The sequence below is a fragment of the Triturus cristatus genome, chromosome 4_2 (assembly GCF_964204655.1).
Source record: "Triturus cristatus chromosome 4_2, aTriCri1.1, whole genome shotgun sequence".
In the NCBI taxonomy this organism is placed as follows: domain Eukaryota; kingdom Metazoa; phylum Chordata; class Amphibia; order Caudata; family Salamandridae; genus Triturus; species Triturus cristatus.
This window is the reverse complement of record NC_140586.1, coordinates 564,949,966-564,970,311: the sequence shown is the minus strand read 5'-3', so window position 1 is coordinate 564,970,311 and position 20,346 is coordinate 564,949,966. Positions and strand designations below refer to the sequence as shown.

Here is a 20,346-nt window from a genome sequence, read left to right as displayed (position 1 = left end):
TAGTTGTTCGTGAGTGCAATGCGAAAATCAGAGGGGATGCAGGTAGGTCTGTGTCCAGTGTCCGGGAGTTGTTTTATGATAGTGAGGCCCTCAGAGTGGGGTATGTTGGTGTACAGTGATTCGATGTCTAGGCCTTTCATAAGGTCATTGACACTGTCAAAGGGTATGTCTTCAATGATGTTGATGAGGTGTGTACTGTCTCTAACAAAAGTGTTGCTCAGAGGGACAAATTACTTCAAGAAGCAATCAATGTATTTACCTAGTAGCTCCAGGATGGAGCCACAGCTGGACACTATGGGCCGTCCTAGTGGGTTAAAGGAGTCCTTATGAATTTTTGGTCACTGCGCCTTTCACTATCACTAGCACGCTCACTTGAGTGTCATGGTCACTTGTACTTTGATTTATATTGTAGTGCTTTAATAACTACTTACAAATACATTTTTCTACGGAACCCCTAGCCCCTTTGTGGTCTCCCTTTCTTCTTCCCCCTCCCTATGTGATTTATATCACTATATTTAAATTGCTCCGTTTTCATGATTTCCAGTTGAGACATTGTTGGTTGTTACAAACCTTTGCCCGGTCTCACCTGGGTAAACAGGCCTAATCCTCGTTTTTGCTTCTTTATTTTGAAAACAGTCCTTTGATGTGCCTCATTTTATGAGACTGAACTACATTTCCTGGTGTTTTTATTGCTTCACTGTGTGTGTGCCGCCGAGTGGGGGTGCGGTATTTTCTATCATTTGGGAGGTTGAAACAATACAGTGCCAAGCACAAAAGGTAATGTGGCTGCAGTGACATCTGAGATGTGTGCTATGAAAGCTCTACGGACTATGATGTTAACATTTGTTAATTTGAGGTGGTAAAAATAGCTTGTCGCCTTCCCGACAAGTCATTCAAAGCACCAGGAGCTAGCCCACACAGGCAAAATTACAGTTTTGTAAACTCCCCCACTGTGGCTTGAACCACTGCTAAAGAGTGCACCTGAACTTTAAGGGGACCTCTAGTTTGAGAGCAAGATGATAAGGTTTGTAAATGCAAGTGCAGAGATGTAGAGCAGAAACTATCAACTGCAGCGGTTCAGAAATAGCTCTTGAAAACACAGCACCACAAGGGTACTCAGCTATGTTCAAAGGAAAGCACGGTGGCAAGACCTTCCCCATCTCATACCGAAAGGCAATGAGATCCATTACGTGAGGTTAAAGGTTTTTAAGGGTGACTGCCTGCAGATCACCTGCCCCAAGGCAATGTAAGACAGCCATCTCACTGCCTGCAAAGGCACACTAGCCTATGCAGCAAGCGTATACAACCAACAAACCACTGTAAGGAATCCCCTCTCAATATCCTTACAAGAGGTAGACAGCCCAACATTATAAGGGACTGATAGACTGAAAATGAGGTGAACACGGAAGTACCCCATACAAGATCGTACCACAGTAACAGCCACTGTTCAGAAAGACACAATAACCAAATATGCTCAACCAAGGAACCAAAACACAAGCAGAGCTCTGCAAGCCCTTGCTTTAGAATGGACTCTCACTGGTCATCAACTTCTGGTGACGCCACCAACATACTTGGGGATGGAGTGTTTGACTAAACATACATGTGGAAGTGATCCAGGGTGCAGGAGATATTTTGATCTGGTTCAATCCTTAGGATCCACATCTGAAATTCCCTTCTAACATGAGTAAGCAGGAGCTTACCTTTCCTGATCAAAAGATTGCAGCAAGGGAGGACAAACTACATAAAGGAGTCTATATCAAACACAGAGACTGCAACTCATCATTAAGCTTTGCCAGTCATCAACCACAAGATTTACTTGCAAACTTATCAAATGTTTCTTAGAAAACGCAGGTACTGTGCAGGATCCGTTCTGACATCAACACATTTGGGAACCACAAATAAACTCTTAGCAACAATTGGAAGCACAATGCTGCCCTAAGAAACTGGTAAAAGAGCACACAAATGTGCAAGGAATAACAAGGATCACTTCCACACCTGAATATGTTTGCTTGAACTGGACTGCCATGTGAAACTACACTTTCCACAGTAGTCCACAAGACTGAACAATCAACAAATTAACATTTTGGCTAAAGCGCTGTTCAACTTTAAACAACAATTGTGGAATACACTGTGGAAACTTCCACATTCCTTTGTGGATCTTGTAGTGTGTGCGTACACACACACACAACACTGTCCAGAAGCTTGGATCTGTGGCTCCGTACATCATGGGAGCAGAGGTCCCACACACCGTAATTAACACAATGTTGTGAACATGCTCACGTCATTGTCACTTGAACTGTATGTGGAGGATACCCCAAAAAGTAAGAAACAGGATTTTGGAACATAAATCGAGCATCAAGTGAGCCAAACTAACAATGAAACTTGTTAAAATATTTTTTGAGAGAGCCAACATACAGGCACTGATATACAGTGAACAGTAATTGAGAGATTGGACAACAGTGGTGAGAAAGGCAATCTGAAGTGCTGTCTACGATATAAAGTATAGGGTTGGATTTTCAACTTGGCTACTGATACCTATACCTTAAATGATGAAGTGGCGGGGAATGCTCTATTTTATTAGGTTGATCTAGACTTATTATAGACCAGGTGTGGCTTTTTCCATAGATAAGACACCCTCAATACCAGATATGAGGTTGATTTTCTTCCCTTCGAGTGCCCCAAAAATGTAACACAAATTACACAATCTATTTACTCACGCAATGGCTACTTCCTAATGCATCGAGAAATATGAACATTGAATGGCCATGGTCATAGTGACACATGAGAAGGTCTTCATACAAAATATTATGGCTATTCTACACCTAGCAAAACCATCTGTGATAATGTCTGAATTCTAGATAGGGAACAGAAACAGTATTTACCACTCCTTAATCCCCCATTACCTTCCAAATAAACAAACTCGCTTAATATGATAATATAAAGCTTGTGCACAATGGGTGAAATTTCTATGATAAATGATCTTACAGTGTACAAATGTTCCTCCTGAGGAGCAAATACTGATATTGCAATCTAGTTGGAATAAGATAGATGTGACACAAGAAGTCTTCATCTAGATTTCTCAAAAAGACAGGCCAACGTACATAGGCCCCTCACGTCAGCAATAGTTTTCATGCTTACAAAATATATTACACTATAACGTACTACTCTTAGCTAACCTGTCACAATAGACATCCATAACAATAAATAATGGGCTCCCGCGCTTCTCCGACATGCAGGAATACTCATGGGTTGGCTTCAGTTTTATCAAATAAGGATCATATGAGATAAGATGGCTATCAAAGGCATAACTAAAGACCAGGCTCTGATTAAACTCAACTAGTATTTCATACCTGCTCCCTTTGCCTCATACCTATCACTCACTAGATTCCCATAGAGTTATTCAGCCCATCATCCCTACTCCCATATTACCGTGGCTAAACTGAACTTAGGTGAGACAATGACAGTATCTAATACTGTTATGATGTGTGTTTATCAAATCATAAATAAGTGTTTTCAGTGATAACGTGTTGTGATGTATTTTGGTGGTTAAAGTTTATATGGAAGTTGACACCGGGAGCATCAACTCCTTTCTAGAACACGGTTGTACTACTTTAGGTACAAAATGTGACCCGTTTTAATTTATTTTACTCTGAATGATTTCTAAAGGATCATTTTCTAACAATCTCTGAATCCTGTTATCCACTGGTATACAGGTTGATCTTACAAATGCTATTGCACAACACTACATATGCAGTACTTGGATAACAAGGCTTTGAAGAAACTTGTTGACAGCTACTTGAGTGGTGACACTGGCTTAGCTCATGTCAGGAATATCTGAACACTGAGCCAACATTTATGGCATCTCTACTCGTGCAAGTCTCATGGGCCCCTGGAACCAATAAGTCCTACTGATTAAACTGGGCTGCTTGGGTTTGCTGATGCATGGAAGGTAATATGGATCCCTCTTCATGCCTCTTATCTTGGTGTAGCCAATTTCCTTTCTTCCCGATTCGAGATGGGCCTCTCCTATAGGACCATTAATGTTTCCAAGTCAGATGTTTCTGCTGGAGACCCTTCCTTTGACTGTTATCCATTGGGAAAGAGTGCACTTATATGCAGGTTTATGAAAGGGATCTTCCTTTCAAATCCTCTTTCACCTTATTACTCCTCGATATGGTTGCGAGCACAGTCCTTTCTGCCTGGCCTTTTACACCAGAGTTGTCTCTCAAACAACTGTCATCTAAGCTAACCTTCCTTCCCAATTTATCATCAACCAAGTGTCCAACCTCAAGGCCCTTTACATCCATGAGAGGTCCTTCTCTCCTGATGGAGGTGCAGTCATCATTTCGTGCCCGATTTAAAACAGGTTCTGTACCATTTCCATTCTGTATCCTTTCTTTCCAAACAACCCACAACTTTGCATTGCGAGGTATATTTTGAAGAGGTCGAGAGGTGTACAAGTTCCTGCAGACATCCCTCGGTTTCATACCTGCTCATCTTCTTCAAGAAGCCCCACTATGTGGTAAGCACTTCTACCCTTAATAGATGGATTTGATAGTTATCAGAAAGGGACATGGAAGTTTCCCAGTTTGATACACATTCAAATTGCGTAGCCATGGCCTCCAAGGCCAACTTTACTGACTAAAGCCTAGACAACATTTTGAAAGAAATGGTTTGGTCCAAAGCATCCACTTTCCAGACCTTCTACATCATCCCAATTGAGGGTGCAGCAAATGCTACGCTTGCTAGGATATGAACATACCCTTAAATGACGCCTCCCAGTCCTACCATAAAATAAGGATTTTCCTACATTGTGCCAAGGAAATCTAAAATACCATGAAAACAGGAAAGTGGAAAACTGTACGCCTTCCCTTTGGACACCTCTCTGGCAGTTGGTACCTACCTTGTTTCCGTTAACGATATGTGGCATTTTATCTTCCGTCAACTTACTTTCCCTTAATGTAAAGTTCACATTGTGGTTTCTTTTCAGTGCATTTTCTTTCCTTTTCATGGGGTTTCTGCAGCCTCTTTCTTAATGTCTTGTGTTTTTTTCACCTTTTACCTTCCAGACTGATGATTTTGTCAGATTGGTTTAAAAGATCCAGAAGTGTTTGTCTTTTGGCGGTTTCCTAAATTTCCCCTATAGGTTACCCCTGTATGAATGTCTACACAGGTTTACCTTTCTCATCGAATGTCTATGTTCTGGCTATTCTCATTTGTTTTTTGAGCTAGGCACATTTAAAGAGGAAAAGAAGAGATTAGATCTTTATCAGAGTGCTGCAGGCTGTGACAAAATTGTCGGTCTTATATTAATTTAACCAATTGTGTTTTAGTTCTCATTCTTAAGCGGTAAGAATGTCAGGACAAAGAAAGAGAAATATGGTATATAATGAAAGAGTGAAAATATCTGCACTTTTGTGCAAATTAAGAATCAGGTTTCCTTCTCCAATATATAGCAGGCTCTCAGTCTCAAAATGTCATTAAATATAAACTGGAATGAACAAAACAAATGAATAGCTGCAAGTTCAACATTTCATGAAGGTTTTATTGCAAACGTTATTATGCCTTACAAATTAATATTTTTTCGATAGTCTGGTACTTACAAGTCCGAGCTTTCCTGTTTCAATTAAAATCTTGTTCAAATACCGCTTAAAAATAGGGAGACTGCTACTTTCATGTGATCTAGACTTCTCCTTTTTCTGAAAATAATCAACCTGGAACAGTAAAGCAAACATGTTATTGGTAATGAAAAAACAATAGCATAGATTTACACTTACACAAAAGTATCTCTACTCGTACCCCACTTGAGCTCCAACATACTTTGATAGTAACTGAGGCCCAAAAATGTCCAATAATGAATCAGTAGCAATCTGACATTAGCAAAAAGATTGAAAGAGTCATCACCTTCTTTGGTGCCCAGTTAAGGGAAAATAGGCATTGACATATTCTTTAAAACACAAGTATGTTTATTTAGAAGTTACGATTATTTGGTTGTTTAAACTTGCATTAAACTTTCAACAGATTTGCTGGAGGTATTGGTGTATGTGAGGGCTGGGATGTCTATATAGCACTATTCCAGAAAGCAACAGTGGATCTAAGGCTTGCAACCTGAAATGGACATAAACTAGTTGAAGGCTGAGACAAGTGAAGCGTAGTCGCAACATACGGTGTAGGTAAACCATACCCAAAATGTTGAGAGATTTTCAATAATTCTTGAGAAAGTGTTACAGATCTATCCAAAATGTGCTCTATAGAGGAGAGGGGAAAGAGAGGAATGAGGGATGGGCTAAGAAAGGAAAGATGGACGTGTGGTGCGGTTAGTAGAGGAAGAAAAGCATGAAAGCAGGGAGTGACAGGAAAAAAGCTGGTTGGGAAGAAGGGAAGTGGTGGAGAGGAAAGGGACAAAGGGAGGAGCAAGAGAGGTAAGAGGAAGGAACTAGATATGAATTATGGCAGCTGAAGGAGATGAATCTGGAAATGAGAGGGGCAAGAGAGGAAAGAGTAAGAAAAAGGAGAGGCAGAAGAGTTAAGAGTGGAGAAAAAGGTTTGATGCAAGAAAGGAAAGATGCTTGGAGAAAAGAGGGCAGAAAGATGAGAGAAGAGAAGAGAGAAAGGGAGGCAGAAGAGACCTTAGAGAGGATGGAAGAGGGGAGTAAACGTTGAGACAAACTGGAAAGAGTGACAATAAAGGGAAGAGAGGATAAAAGGGGGAGCAGAGGCGAGGAAAGATGGCAGAAAAAAGGGGGAAGTGAAGGAGGGTAAACCGGTTCTGAACGACACTAAAATTTGGGAGGGACAAAAAGGGAAGAAATTAGGAAAGGGGAAGTGCAAGAGGAGAAATAGCAGAGGGGCAGGTGAAGAAAGAGCGGCTGAATGAGAGAGAGGCACTTCAGGAGAGAGGGGAGGATCAATATTGGAATGATGGAGGAACAAGGAAGGAGAAGAGAGAGCTGGTGAGGAAAGGTGCGATTGGCTAAAGGTAAGATGTCTTGAATAGCAGAAGCAGGGGAAAGGAGAGGATGAGAGGAAAGTGGGTACACAAAGAAGAGCAGTGAATGAGAAAAAGACCAAGAAAAAAGATGGGGCAGAAGAGAAAATGGGAGAAAGGGGAGGGGTAAGACATCAGTAAAAACAAGAGGGGAGTGAGAGGGAAGAGGGGAGATATGGGAGGAAAAAGAGGAGGGGTAAGAAGGTGAGGATGGAAGCTGGGGGAAATAAAGAGGGGTAAAGAGGCTGAAGCAAGAGAAACCAGAGGAGGCAAAAGGGGAATCAATTAGGAGAGAAAAGTGGTGAGGAAAGAAGGGGAGAGCATGAGAAGAGAGAGGTAGGAAAGGGGGTGAGCAAAAAAGGAAACATTGGAATGAGGGGAGATGCTCAAGAATATAAAATGGCAGGAAAAAGGGGAGGAAAGAGGAAGGAAGGTAGAAAGAAGGAGGAGCATTCAATGAAAAAAAAGGGGAAATGTCGAGGAAACTGGGGTGGAGAGAAGAGGACAGGGCTTTGATGAAGCAAAAGGCAGAATCTAAAGTAACAACCTACAGAAAAAAAAAAAATTAACATCAGCACCAACGATCACACATTTTTCTTTGCTTTATTTCTCAACATCCGTTGCCTAGTTAATTTTTTTTTTTTAACCATCTTTATTAGGATTTTAAGGGAAAGTGAAAAGGGAGGTCCCAGGGTGATTACAGCACACCTCAGGAGTACAAACAATACCACGCATAGGAGGACATTTTTCGAGCATTTTGATCGCATTGCATAGGTGGACGAGGCAGTATTCAGTGTGGTTTCAGTGTATAATTCTGGGGCATCAGAGTGGCGAATCATCGATATCCGGGGTAACATTTTATTTATTTAGAGAGTTTTATATAGCACTGGCTATACCCGGAGGTATCAGAGCGCTTTACATAAGGTTCCACAGAAATTACAAAATTACATCAGTTACACGTTACATCAGTTACTATAAGTTGCTAGAAGCGCTGGCTAGACCCGTGGGTATCAGAGCGCTTTACATTAGGAATCACATTATTACACAGTTAAAAACAGTTACAGGTTATATTGGTTATACGAAACACATTTAAATAGTATGGAGGAAGGATAAATAGGGCGGATAGGGGTAAGGGGGAGGGTGTAGGTGGAAGGAGGGAGATAACGGCAGGAGAGACGAAGGAAGATCTGCCCAATGTCCGGCTGGGTAGGTGACTGCCGAGGAGGGAATTCACAGCCCATCTCCCCTATAGCTATCAAGGTAGCTCCACCGGGCAACAATCAGGTAGCAAGGTCTCAGCGGTCGAGGGAAAGTTCACAGGGTAAATGTCCTGAAGGGTGTGCAGGATCCAGGTCGGATAGGGGTAAGAGGGAAGGGTGTAGGGGGAATGGGGAAGATAACGGCAGGAGAGACGAAGGAAGGTCTGCCCAATGTCCGGCTGGGTAGGCGACTGCCGAGGAGGGAATCCACAGTCCATCTCCCCTATAGCTATCGGGGTAGTTCCACCGAGCATCGGTCAGGTAGCAAGGTCTCGGCGGTCAAGGGAAAGTTCACAGGGTAAATGTCCTGAAGGGTGTGCAGGATCCAGGTTGGTTGAGGGCTAAGATCAAGGTCTGATCGATGACCAGTTGTTTGATTGTCCAGGAGTCAAATTAAATCGTGGTGAGGTCAACAGTGGTGGCCATCTTGTGGTCAGGCAAGGAGGATAGGTCTTTGCTGTTTTAATACTATTAGGTTATAATTATAATCTATGAATCATAAAGGGGGGTGCTTGTTATGCAGAAGTGCGGCATGAGGTAGGAGCCAGTGTCCGTAAGTCTCCTAGTGAGCGAGTGTAGTCGAATAATATCCGACAGTAGGAGAAACGGATGCCAATTTCGGGTCAGGCGGGGCACATCCAGAGTTCTTCTCACTTAAACCTCAGGTTGATCGGGTTCTTCCCTGTAGGTCTGAAACCAATGATTGTTGTTTCAATCTATTTTGCGGCCTTTAAGCTGAGGAAGCAGACGCAGGGCAACCCTTGGGGTGTAACTTAGACCCCCAGTGACGATCGGCGGGAGGCGCCATTTTGAAGTCAGGTACGTTTCAGAAGGGACACTCGAGGAATAAAAAAACGTGTAGCTGGTGCACTTGTGCCCGGAGTAGCTTCCAATCCTTGTACAGCTGTGTCTGCTGGTTTTATTTTGCAGCTATCTCCATCTAGGGCTATCAAGGCTCATTTTTTGATCCCCCAGCGCCCTACCGACATGGGTGCCATCTTAGAGTCAGGCCGGTCCCACGGGGTTAGCAACACCGCCGGCTTTGTTGTTTAAAAGTTCGGTGTGATTGTCTTTGGGGGGCCCCTGTCACCCAGGGCCAGCAGCGAGCCTCCCGTTAACCAGCACGGCCCCCGCTCACCTTTGTGTTTGTCCAGGTGAGTCACCGCCATGTCACGCGGTCATCTCCTTGGGTCTGCTTCGTGTCCGCTCTGTGCATGACCATCTTTCCGCCGGTAGATTGGTCGTGTGGTATCCCCAAATGCCGCGTCTCTCCTGGGGGCCCACTCCTCCGGACGGGCGCGCTGCAACCGTGATTCACTCACTCCGCTCTCCCTAGGTGGTTAGGACTGGCAGCGCCATTTTGAGTCCTCGCTCCGTTCTCCTCTTCCGCTCAAATTTCTGTGTCGCGGGTGGATTTGGTTTCCCGAGCTCCCGGTGGAGTCACGCTTTCTTGCTGACCATTCTGGCCGGTGACTGGCTATGTCGCTGTTCTGAGGCTATTCGCGATACCTACGAGGATTCGGAGCCGGTGTGGATCACGTCCACCCGGCCATCTTGCCTAGCCACAATGTCCACATGATCAGAAACACTACCCAAGACTTCATCCCCACCTCCTTTAGACCCCACTGTCCGGTGACAAGAGACCCCCGTCTCCACCAAGCCCACTGTCGGGCTCGCCGTAGCAACCCCCGCCCCCTGCCGGGCTCTCCGTAGAATATCAGGCATGGTGGTAGATGGGTACAACCCTGCCCTGTCTGTGTTCACGTAAGCCTTCAAAGCAAGCCCGGCTCCAGGAACTTTTATTTGGGTGGGCCAAGGGGGCATTTGGGTGGGCCACTGCGGGCCCAATTTGTCACTTTTGTCTAGCCAGGCCTGCCTCAGGGCCCTCCTTTATCTCTCCTTAGTCCTACAAGGCCCAGTAAAACGCACGTTTCTTTCCAAATCTCTTTCTAAATGTTATCACTACCAAAAAGTGTTTTTTTTCCATGTAATGTCCTTTTCATGGGAAGAGGAGGTTTCTAAGGTGGGAGTTACAGGCAAGTGACACTGCTCGGGCTCCCTCTGTGCGAGCCTTCAGGGAGAATCCCTCTTCATTACTACCTCCACCTGACCCCGGACTCTGTAGCGCACTCCATTACAGGCTTGATTATCCACTTTTATACCACCCCTTTCCAGTGCATCTTATCTCACAGCTGACCTTGGGACCCAGCCCCCATACTAGCCACCATCCGTTTCCACTTTCATTATTCCCCGGTAAAAAACGTTAGTAAAATCTCCTTCAAACTCGAAACATTGAATAGGGCAGTAAATGTAATTAGCATGCACTTTAAAGTATGCTCCAAAGTTGTCCGAATCACCCGACTGTTAATTAAATAAAATAAACGAAAACAGAAAGGCCATGACAGGGCAGGCTTTAGTGCTGGTGCAAAAATCTTTTTTGGGGCACCACCAATGACCTTTTTTTCCTTAGATACCTTTACTACCGCCCTCCAACAGTGCCCTTCTTCTCTCCATACCCCCTCCCCGCATGACCTTCTCCTCAGACTCCCTCACTACCACCCTCCACCAGTGTCCCACATCTCTCCGTAGCTCCCTCCCACCCCATGACCTCCTCCTCAGATTCCCTCACTGCCACCCTCCACTAGTGCCCCTCATCTCTCCGTAGCTCCCCCCCCACCCGATTACCTCCTCCTTGGATTCCCTCACTGCCACCCTCCACTAGTGCCCCTCATCTCATCGCAGCTCCCCCTCCCCCCCCCACCCCCACCCCATGACCACCTCCTCGGACTCCCTCACAGCCACCCTCCACCAGTGTACCTCATCTCTCTGCAGTTCCCTCACCCCATTACATCCTCCTCGGACTCACTCACTGCCACCTTCCAACAGTGCCCCTCATCTCTCCACAGCCACTCACCCTCAGTTTAGCTGCATTTAAAAACTACCAACAGACAAATGATTTCTCTCCAGCAGGTTCATAAAACACCAGTTATCTGAACACTTTTTATTCTTGTTGTACATAGGTGGAATATTCAGTGCGAGGGCCAAGGTTATGTTTGGATGGGCAAGGCTTATGTTTGGGAGGGCAAGGCTTATGTTTGGGAGGGCCTGGCCCACATGGCTCACCCGCTAGAACCGGGCCTGCTTCAAAGGCAGCAGGATGCGTTCAAACTTGCCCATCTTGTCTGTGATTATCGCAGTCAGACGTTCTATGGCATATGTGCGCCACAACTTAGTCCACCAAAGCACAGGGCCCGAGGTGAGAGGGTTCTTCAAGCTATGGGCAATTGCTAGGTGTGCCGCCAGGAAGGTACAACATCTTGCCCTGCCCGGAGAGTGGTGTATGGATAGACTGAGACCTCCCCTGCCTCCCCCAGCAAAGGACCAAGGGGTCCATCGGCAAAGTCACTGAACAAATCTGACGGATCTGGGAGGGGGGGGGGGGGGGGGGAACTCCGACCAATAGCGCGCCACAGTGCCACCACATGTAAGTAGGTGCCCCTGGACCCACATTCCCTTTAACAAAGTTATGGGGTTCCCACCATTGCATGCAGTCGGACCAGTGTGAAGTGCCATCTTGTAAGAATCGTACAAGTATTAGCTTTATGTTGCAGACAAATAGATGTCCTAGACACTCGCAACCAAAGCCGCTGCCAAGTGTCATCAGCTACAGTAATCCCCAAGTCCTGCTCCCATCGTGACTAATCGGGGTGTTGCAATGGCTGGGAAAGGTCTCCTGTTGCAGAGTATAGGCCGGTGATACCCTTCCTGGGAGAGGGTCTGCTACCCTTGTCTTTCACTGACGGCGTGTTTGCCCAGTGGAGACGTTTAGTGAGGCAGAACTCATCCGCAGTAAACCGAATGAAGCGCTGCCTGCAGTCTGCCTGTCTAATGTCTTCCAATCTGGGTATAGGTCACCCAAAAGTGGGAGATATCCACCCCTTCAGTCCGCAAGGCGGGTATCTGGCATACTTGGCACAAACTCTGGGTTGAGTATAAAGGAACAAAGGGGGTAAGGGTATGTGGTGGGTGCCTGATGGTGGTTGAGTCTATCCAGGTATCTAAGAAGGGTAGCAGTGGCGTACAATGGAGTGTGTGGAGGTGGGAAGCGGTCACATGGCCTCAGCCACAATACGAGTTGTAAGGAGGTGGGGAGCACCCCTGCTCCAAGAGCAACCAGGGCTTGGTATGAGGGAGGTGATGCCAGTCCAGAGGAGACTGCAACTGTGATGCATGGATGTAATATTCTATATGGGGAATCCCAGTCCTCCAGCTGACGTTTTCTTGTACAGTGTCGCTTGTGATATTCTCGGAGTGGGGTTATACCACACAAACTGCAACTGTTTTTGGGTGTGTGCAATAGTATTGCGAGGAATCCAAAGGGGCAATGTGTGCAACACGTCGAGCAGTCGGGACAGATAATTAATTTTCATGGCATTAATGCAGCCCAGTCAGGATATCTATAAACTACACCAGCAGTAGAGGTCTTTGAGGTGAGCCTCCAATACCAGGGGAATATTGCGATAGTAAAACACCAGGATAAAATAAGTCAGGGATACCCCTAAATGCCGTATGAAGGTAGCCTCCCAGGCTAGACCAATGGAAGAGATCAAAGCCCGAGGTCTGTGAGTCGGATCACTCATCCCAAGACTTGTGGACTTTGCATAACTGATGTGGGAGCCACGAGCCTCCTCGGATAGTTTTAATTCTTCCAACAACGTCGGAAGGGAAATTTCCGGGCAATAAGAAAGCATAGGACATCATCCGGAAGCACTGGCATTTTGTAGGTTTCTCCGTCCACCTCGAGCCCCAGGATCTCCAGGTTGGTTTCAAAATGATGGCTCCATCGTTACCGCAAAGATTAGTGGGAACGGCATGCAGCCCTATCTAGTGCCTCTGCCTAGGGGTATCTGGGGAGAGGACGCAGTTAACTCTTTAGTGCGAGGACTTAGTTTTGCAGCTGGCCAGCAGATAGTTCATCATGTGAGAGCCCAGGCAAGTCTTTGAAAGGACCTCCGGAGGAACTGACAATCCAACCGGTCAAAGGCCTTCTCCGCAACCAGCTAGAGAAGGAGGGTGGTGGTCTAGGACAGTTCTTCTACATTAATCACATTCACACTAAGCGAATATTGTCCCGGGCCTGTCTATTCCTGATAAACCCTGACTGGCAACTAGATAGCAGCAACGGCCAGAAGGAATGAAGTTTTAATGTCAAAGTTCAGTAAAGCAATGGGTCTATACAAAGAATGAGCTGTGGGGTCTCTGGCCAGTTTACTATAGAGTTCACCATAGTGGGCGTTACTGCTTTAGTAAGAAGAAGTATGTTAAGCAACTTAGCCAAGGACTCAACCAGCAACTCACAGTAAGCCCTATAAAAGGTGACTGAAAACCCACCCTTCCTGGGTGCCTAATTGGCTTTTAATTGATGTATGGCGGCCCTCAACTCTTCAGAACGGATAGGTTGCTCCAATTCCTGGAGCAGCGTGGGGTCGTTCTGAGGAAAGGCAAAATTCATCAGGTAACAGTCCTGGCTGGGCTTGGTATAATGATAGCAATAGTTATCAAGGAACTTGAGGATATCCTATGACGTTCCCGCTTCATGGAAGAAATGCAACTTCTAGTTTACTTCTGACACAGTTTGTATGCTAACAATCTATGAGCCTTGTCTCCCTTTTCGTAGTATTTCTGAATGATGTACAAGAGTTTGTGCGTGGCATCAGTCAGCTAGAGTTGCTCTAATTCACCATGAGCCTGCCGCAGCTCCATGTATACCCTGTGTGCTTGCTACTTTGTGTTGGGATTCGAGCCAGGAAAGACGAACCTCAAGATCCTCCTTCTTGGCTTTCTCTAATTTAACAGAGGTTAATGTATGCTTTAGGAGTTCGCCCGACAGGACCGCCTTGGCTGCGTCCTACAGAGAGGCATAGGGCACCTCCCCAGTGTTGTTTTCCTTAAAGTAATGCTATAGGGACTCTCGCACCGAGTTCCGCAGTGCTAGATCTCGGAATTCTATTTTGTTTATATACCACATCTGGCTATATGCTCCAAGGAGGCTCCTGCATCTAGTGGCAAGAACACCAGAGCGTGATACAAAAGGATTTGGATGCCTATGGTGGCAACTAGATCCGTGGCTGAAGGCAAGCGGCAATTAAAAAATAATTTATTTGCGTGTGGGTTTTATGGACATTCGAATAATGGGTGTAAATGCTCTCATCCGCATGGATTGCTCACCAGATGTCTATGAGAAGGAGGTCCTGAATGCCCTGTTGCAAAGATGGTGGAATCGGGTAAGAGTTGTAACGGGCCACAGACCAGTCTAGGGTAGCAAAGACTTGTTAAAGGCTCCCCTCCAACAGTAAGTAAGTCCCAACTGGTGAAGTTTGCAACAAATCGGAGTACAGAACTATAAAACTCATCTTTGCCATCATTGGGCTCATAAATGGAGTGTGTGTGGTCGGCTAAGTCCCTAGGTGGGCTCTTAAACCTACCACCTTGCCACCTTCATCCACATGAGATGAGTCAATGTGTATGGGCAAGCCAGCTTAATTAACAGGGTCACCCCCTTGGTTTAGGTGGGACCAGGGGCGTAAAACCGAAGTGGGTACCAGTGCCTCTTAGTGTCAGGTGCCAGGAGACAAGTCTCCTGCAGCATAGCGAGGTCTACCTCCTTGAGGTGGAGCCACTTCAAAAGTGCCTTCCACTTCAGTGGAGAATTAAGTCTTAACATTCATGGAGACTATGCGATGGTGCTGTACCATCTAGACAAGGTGTAATGGGATCTCGCTGTCGAAAAAGCAGGCTCCATAAGTGTCATGACATCCACCACGATTAAGGCGCTCAAAATCCCATCCGAACATGCAGTGAGGAGTGATGTGCTTCCTGGAACAGCAACAATAACCAAAAGTACAGAACCATGCTCAGTGGGGGAAATCAGTCATGGAAGCCAAGTGATATACCTCGGCCAAAACGTGTGGGCGCAGCTTGCGGGAGAGCCCCACGGATTCCCGTCCGTCCACAAAATCAATTGAGTCTTCAAGATAACTGGCAAGCCTCCTAGGTCGAATATCCTGGCCATACAAGCAACCCTGCAGTCCAGTACACATGGGACCCACATGCTAAATTGTAGACTAAGAAATCAAGCACCCTGGGGACCATCAGTCATTGTCTGAGGAAGGCAGGTCCTTTTCCTGGTCTCGCATCGCTTAGCCTTCTTAGCGGTCTTCCGTGTTACTTTCAATGCTGGTTGTTGCAATCTGCCACCCTCAGGAGAGCTGGGGGCTGTTGTACGGGCCTCATTGCATGCAGCAGAGGGGACCATAAGCAGTAAGGCACAAGCCTCATCTGGTGTTCGTGAAGCGACATGCTTATTGTCTATCGTGAAATGCAAGCGTAGTAGGAACCTACAGCGGCAGGAGAACTGTCTCAAGTGTTCCATAAATTGTCCGGAAGTCACATACAGGCCATATGTAGTGGTGCAGGGGATCAGCTGGCTCACTGTAGATCAAATACTGTGGGCCGATAGCCCCACCTGTAACGAGTTGTGCAGAGATAAGGAACTAACTCAAGTATTCCAGAAAATTACTTACAGGCTACAGGTAGTGGTACAGGGTAGTGGTTCAAGTGGGGCCCGCAGGCCCATCCTCAAGTCTGTGGAAGGGATTGGGCAGCGTCACTCAGCATCGGCCCCTCGTAGTCGAAAACTGCACTCCGATGCAGGTGGACATCGTGGGTTCTCAGAGGCGCAGGCCCGGCACCACGGCCGCGCACACTGCCTCTGCCTGTCTATCCGCCACGCCAATCCGTGCAGGGTCAATAGCCGCTTACCATCTCCCCTGAGGTCTCAATTCGGCGGTGCAGGCATAATTGGGAGCAACGGCCCGTGAGCTCAGGCCACGTTCCCAAGTTCACTTTTCTAATATTAACAAGACTACATTTCCTAAAATCAAAGAAAGATGCTAACAAAGTAACAGCACAGTTCATTAATCATCTGTCTCTGTCCACTACAACCCCTAGTATGAATTACTCCTCTTCCTTAGCTGCTCAGCTTGAACATAAGTGCATACCACGGTTCTGTACGACTGATTTTGTATGGAGGTTTGCCAGTCATTTAGCTAACTGTCTTCTCCTTGCAGATTAGTGAAGGTGCAGTCTGCATGCACAGGTATTTTTGCTGGCACTGTAGATGCACCCCTATCCTTTTAGGGTTGGAGTTTGAACACATATTAAGCAGGGAACAGAGATCGCGGAGTAAGATAGTTGGGGGGTGCACCACAGATCAGCGATCACAGTTCTCTTTATTGTGCCGACCCATGCGGTGAGAAGGAAGCAGAAGCTGAAGAGTGGAGGGAGCTCCTGTTGACAGCCACTTGACTTTTATTTGGAAAGTTAAAAAATGATCTGCCTCTCGAGATCATGTGCTTTAGAACTTTATTCTGTTGTCAGCAGCTTTGACTAGGCACAGGAGGGGGGGGGGGGGGGGGGGGGGGGTTGGGGTGGTCAGATAACCCAGTTTGTTGGAATGGTGATCTCTTAGTAGATAATTGGCTCTGTTTGTCCCTGAACGCCTTACTGTCCGAGCCATTATGGCCTCTTTTGGAGATAGTTGTATTATCAGGATGTGGAATAAGGGGAATTATCCCTTGTTGAACAGGCTCTGACTGAGGATTTTGCCATTTCTCTCAAATGGGTAATTAAAGAAACTCTTAACGCCACCAATGGTCTAATCATGTTAACTGAAAGGCTCTCTGAACTCCTGGAGAGGGAAGAGGTGGTTGTTGACCAAGAGACCGTATATACTATAGTCCCCTGGGAAGTGCACAGCTGAAGGCAGCTTGAAAAAAAGCATAGCAAGAGGACCTGGAAAAGTTCAATAAACTAAGGGAGACCCTCCTTAACAGTGCATACACACTCCAATCGATCTTGTCCTCCTGAGATGCTGGAATCACTGGGGGAAAACTACAACCCTTTGGTTGTAATCACCTTCCCCAATGAAAAGCCCCCCCACTGGAGCGGAAGGGAGTTGTACAATGGGGGTTTGTTTCATGAATAACCGGGCTGCAGCATGCCCTGTCAGCCAGAACCTTCTCCATCTGTGGCGTGGATGATGAATACTCCCACCTCCGCCATGTTCAAACCCAAACAACTGTATCATCAGCTGTTGTCTGAATGGATGCATGCTCCTAAGGTAGTGGATTATGTGTCAAAGAAAATCCATCAGTAACTAGAGAAAGAGAGCAAGATTAAGGCTATATTTAAGGTGGAGTATCCCCTCCATTCACTGGAGGGCAAGGTTACCCAGACACCAACATCAAACTGTGCACCTTCATGGCGAAATATAGGAAGTACGCCAAGAAGGGGATAGACCATTCTTGGCGAGCACAACAATGATGAGCCACAGACCTGGGCCCTGTGCTCAGTGATTCTGCCTGGAAGAAAATCCTGGCGTTTACCCCAAAAAAGTCCCGAAATGCTAGATTTAAAAGTATTCAGTTTTATTTCCTGCACTTCTCACCCTCAACGCCTTCACACCAGGTTTCCTGAGGCTTCGTCAGCATTTCCCCGCTGTCACGCGGCTGAGGCTGGGTTCCTCCACATGGTATGGACTTGCCTGGTACTGGCTCTGTAATGGGCCACCCTACTGCAAGTTATTTGCCGGACCACAGACACTTTAACTTCTCTCTGCAGCTCTGTTTACTGGGTCTCCATGCTCGCAGTGTGGCCCGGAAGACGGCAGACATGTTTACGGAATTGGCGCTTGTACTTTCCCGATGGCAAGGGACGATGAGCTGGAAATCCACCAACGGTCCTGACCAGGGTAAATGGGGGAAGGAATTGGCTAGATGGGAAGACTGAGTGGAAGGAGCTTTGGAAGGAGTAGACTAGGGGAGTGCATAGAGTCCCGATGTTACCTTCTTGTGATGCGATACTAGTGGTTTGCCCAAGACTGGATGCTTGGGGCAGTTATTGCCTGAGGTGGTGGACTTTGTGGTGCCCTTACCAAAGGTGTAACGCCGCTGTCCCTTCCCCTACTGCCTATATTCAGGTGGGGAGGCCTGTGCTGAGTGAGTGGTATTTGCTTGCTTGCTGTGAGTCTATGTGTTGGATGTGGCGGAGGGCCACTGTGGCTTGTCCCAGGCTTATATCCTCAGTTTCCACCCCTGAGCCAGGGCAACATCGATAGCTTCTGCATCAGCTTTATTTTAATGTTCAGGCTTAGTTCTTTGTGTCCCTTCTTTCATTGTTTTTCTCACAATTTTGGCACATAAGGTGGAAACTATTACCCCAACAGTAAACACCTGCCTTTCACTTTATGTAAAACTGTTTACTTGAAAACTGTAATAGAAAAATATATTTTCTTAAAAACTAGCATACCCTGAATTTGTGTTTCTCTGTGTGTTTCAGAGTGCATGTTTAAGCTCACATGAGTCTGAGACTATAGCAAATACTTTATCTTGTCAGAAAAAAATGCTTATTTGCCATATCCTAAGTTGCATATAAATATGGGCGGTCGAGGGATCAAGCCTTCAATAGAGAACAGGGTTAAGAGGACACCTGCCAACTCTATATAATTGAATGGGACTGCATAGATGGAAAAAGTACATGTCTGAAATGTATGTATTCAGGCAAATTGACTGGCAGGTGCAAAGGCAAAAATGTGTGTCATGAGATCTCTCAGTATTGCCAATTATATAGATACCCGAGTGCAAATATAGTGATTGTGTGTGTATCAACAATATATCAGAGGTACACACACATCCTTTCCCAACAACCACTAAGCATCAGTTCAATGGGAAAAGCAAGACTTATGACTTACCTCTTGAAGTAAAACTGCACACTTATTTTCACACTCATTTTTTTCTTTTTCACAAGCAATCTGTCTGTCAATTTCAGATGACCTCTTCTTGGCCAATTCTCGATCACCTGCCTATTCCAAAAAGAAAAAACATTTAAGCAGTGTGGATTGATTCATTACAATCTACATCCAACATGTAAAGGTTTATAGCACTTGCTCACATAATGTGAAAGGTTTCTTAGGTTATTGTAAGTTAAAGATAATTCTAGGTAAATTATTATTTTAATCAGAGTAAAATGTCTGCCACTCCAGTGAGCTTTGTTGTCCTTCTAAAACTCAAATGCCAGATTGGAGTTTTAGCAAAGGAAAGTAAGAAGACTACATATTCCTTAGATTTGAAATAGGCGGATGCAAATAAATTCTCATATATTCAAGGCACAGCAGTAGGTTGTAGCAATCCGGCAGGAGCAATGTGTAAGGACTTCTATTTGGCAAAAACAGGATATGAGTTAACATAGGCCAGTATATCTTTATTCATACCTCCCCGCCAGAACCATCTTTGACATGTTTGTACTGTCTTTTCTCCACCGGGGTGTCCAGCTAACGAGGTATTATGACACCATTTGATTATCTGTTGTTGTAGGTCTACCAGAGGCACGTACAGTCTGTTATCATGATAGGACAACCCATCTATAATAGCGTTCTGTGGATCATTTAACCAGTCAATGGGAGAAAGAGCAGAATAAGCTATTGTCAATTGGTCCAAAAAGGGAGGCAGTCTATTTCCCATTTCTCCTACTCCTATGATCTTATGGTAGGGTATGACTGGGGGCATTCATTCAATCGGATTCTTTTTTTCGGTCCCAGCCGGGACAATGCATCGGCTTTCCCTTGTTGGGCGCCGGGTCGATGGGTAATGATAAAATCATATTCGCTAAAAAACAAGACTCATCTCATCTGACGGGGTGTCAATGCCTTCGTGGATTTAAAGAACTGTAGATTCCTGTGGTCTGTATGAATGGTAGTAGTGTGAGGGGACCCCAAAAGGTAATGCCTCCATTCCTGGAAGGCGAGTTTTATTGCTAAGAGCTCTCGGTCTCCTATTGTGGAATTTTGTTCAGCAGGGAGAGGCGTCTTAGAAAAATAGGGCACTGGATGTAAACAGCAAGTAGCTGGATTGCGTTGGGATAAAACCCCTCCCACTGCATACTTGGAAGCATCAGCTTCCACATAGTATGGTTGAGTGTTATCCGCATGTCGGATGATGGGTGCTGTGGTAAACCTTTTCAGTAGTTGTGAAAAAGATTGCT

General features: G+C 45.8%; 1 protein-coding gene across 3 annotated transcripts in view; it reads right to left on the bottom strand.

Annotated features, from left to right (window-relative positions):
• The window catches only part of CLCC1 (chloride channel CLIC like 1), a 282,668-nt gene that overhangs the window by 164,806 nt on the left and 97,516 nt on the right, over positions 1–20,346 (bottom strand). For all 3 annotated transcript variants that reach the window (XM_085602214.1, XM_085602216.1, XM_085602215.1), the window contains exons 3-4: positions 19,058–19,168; positions 5,604–5,714 (exon numbers count right to left, since the gene is read on the bottom strand). In XM_085602214.1, the coding sequence (XP_085458340.1) occupies positions 5,604–5,714; positions 19,058–19,168 (222 nt within the window). The remainder of the gene's footprint in view (positions 1–5,603; positions 5,715–19,057; positions 19,169–20,346) is intronic.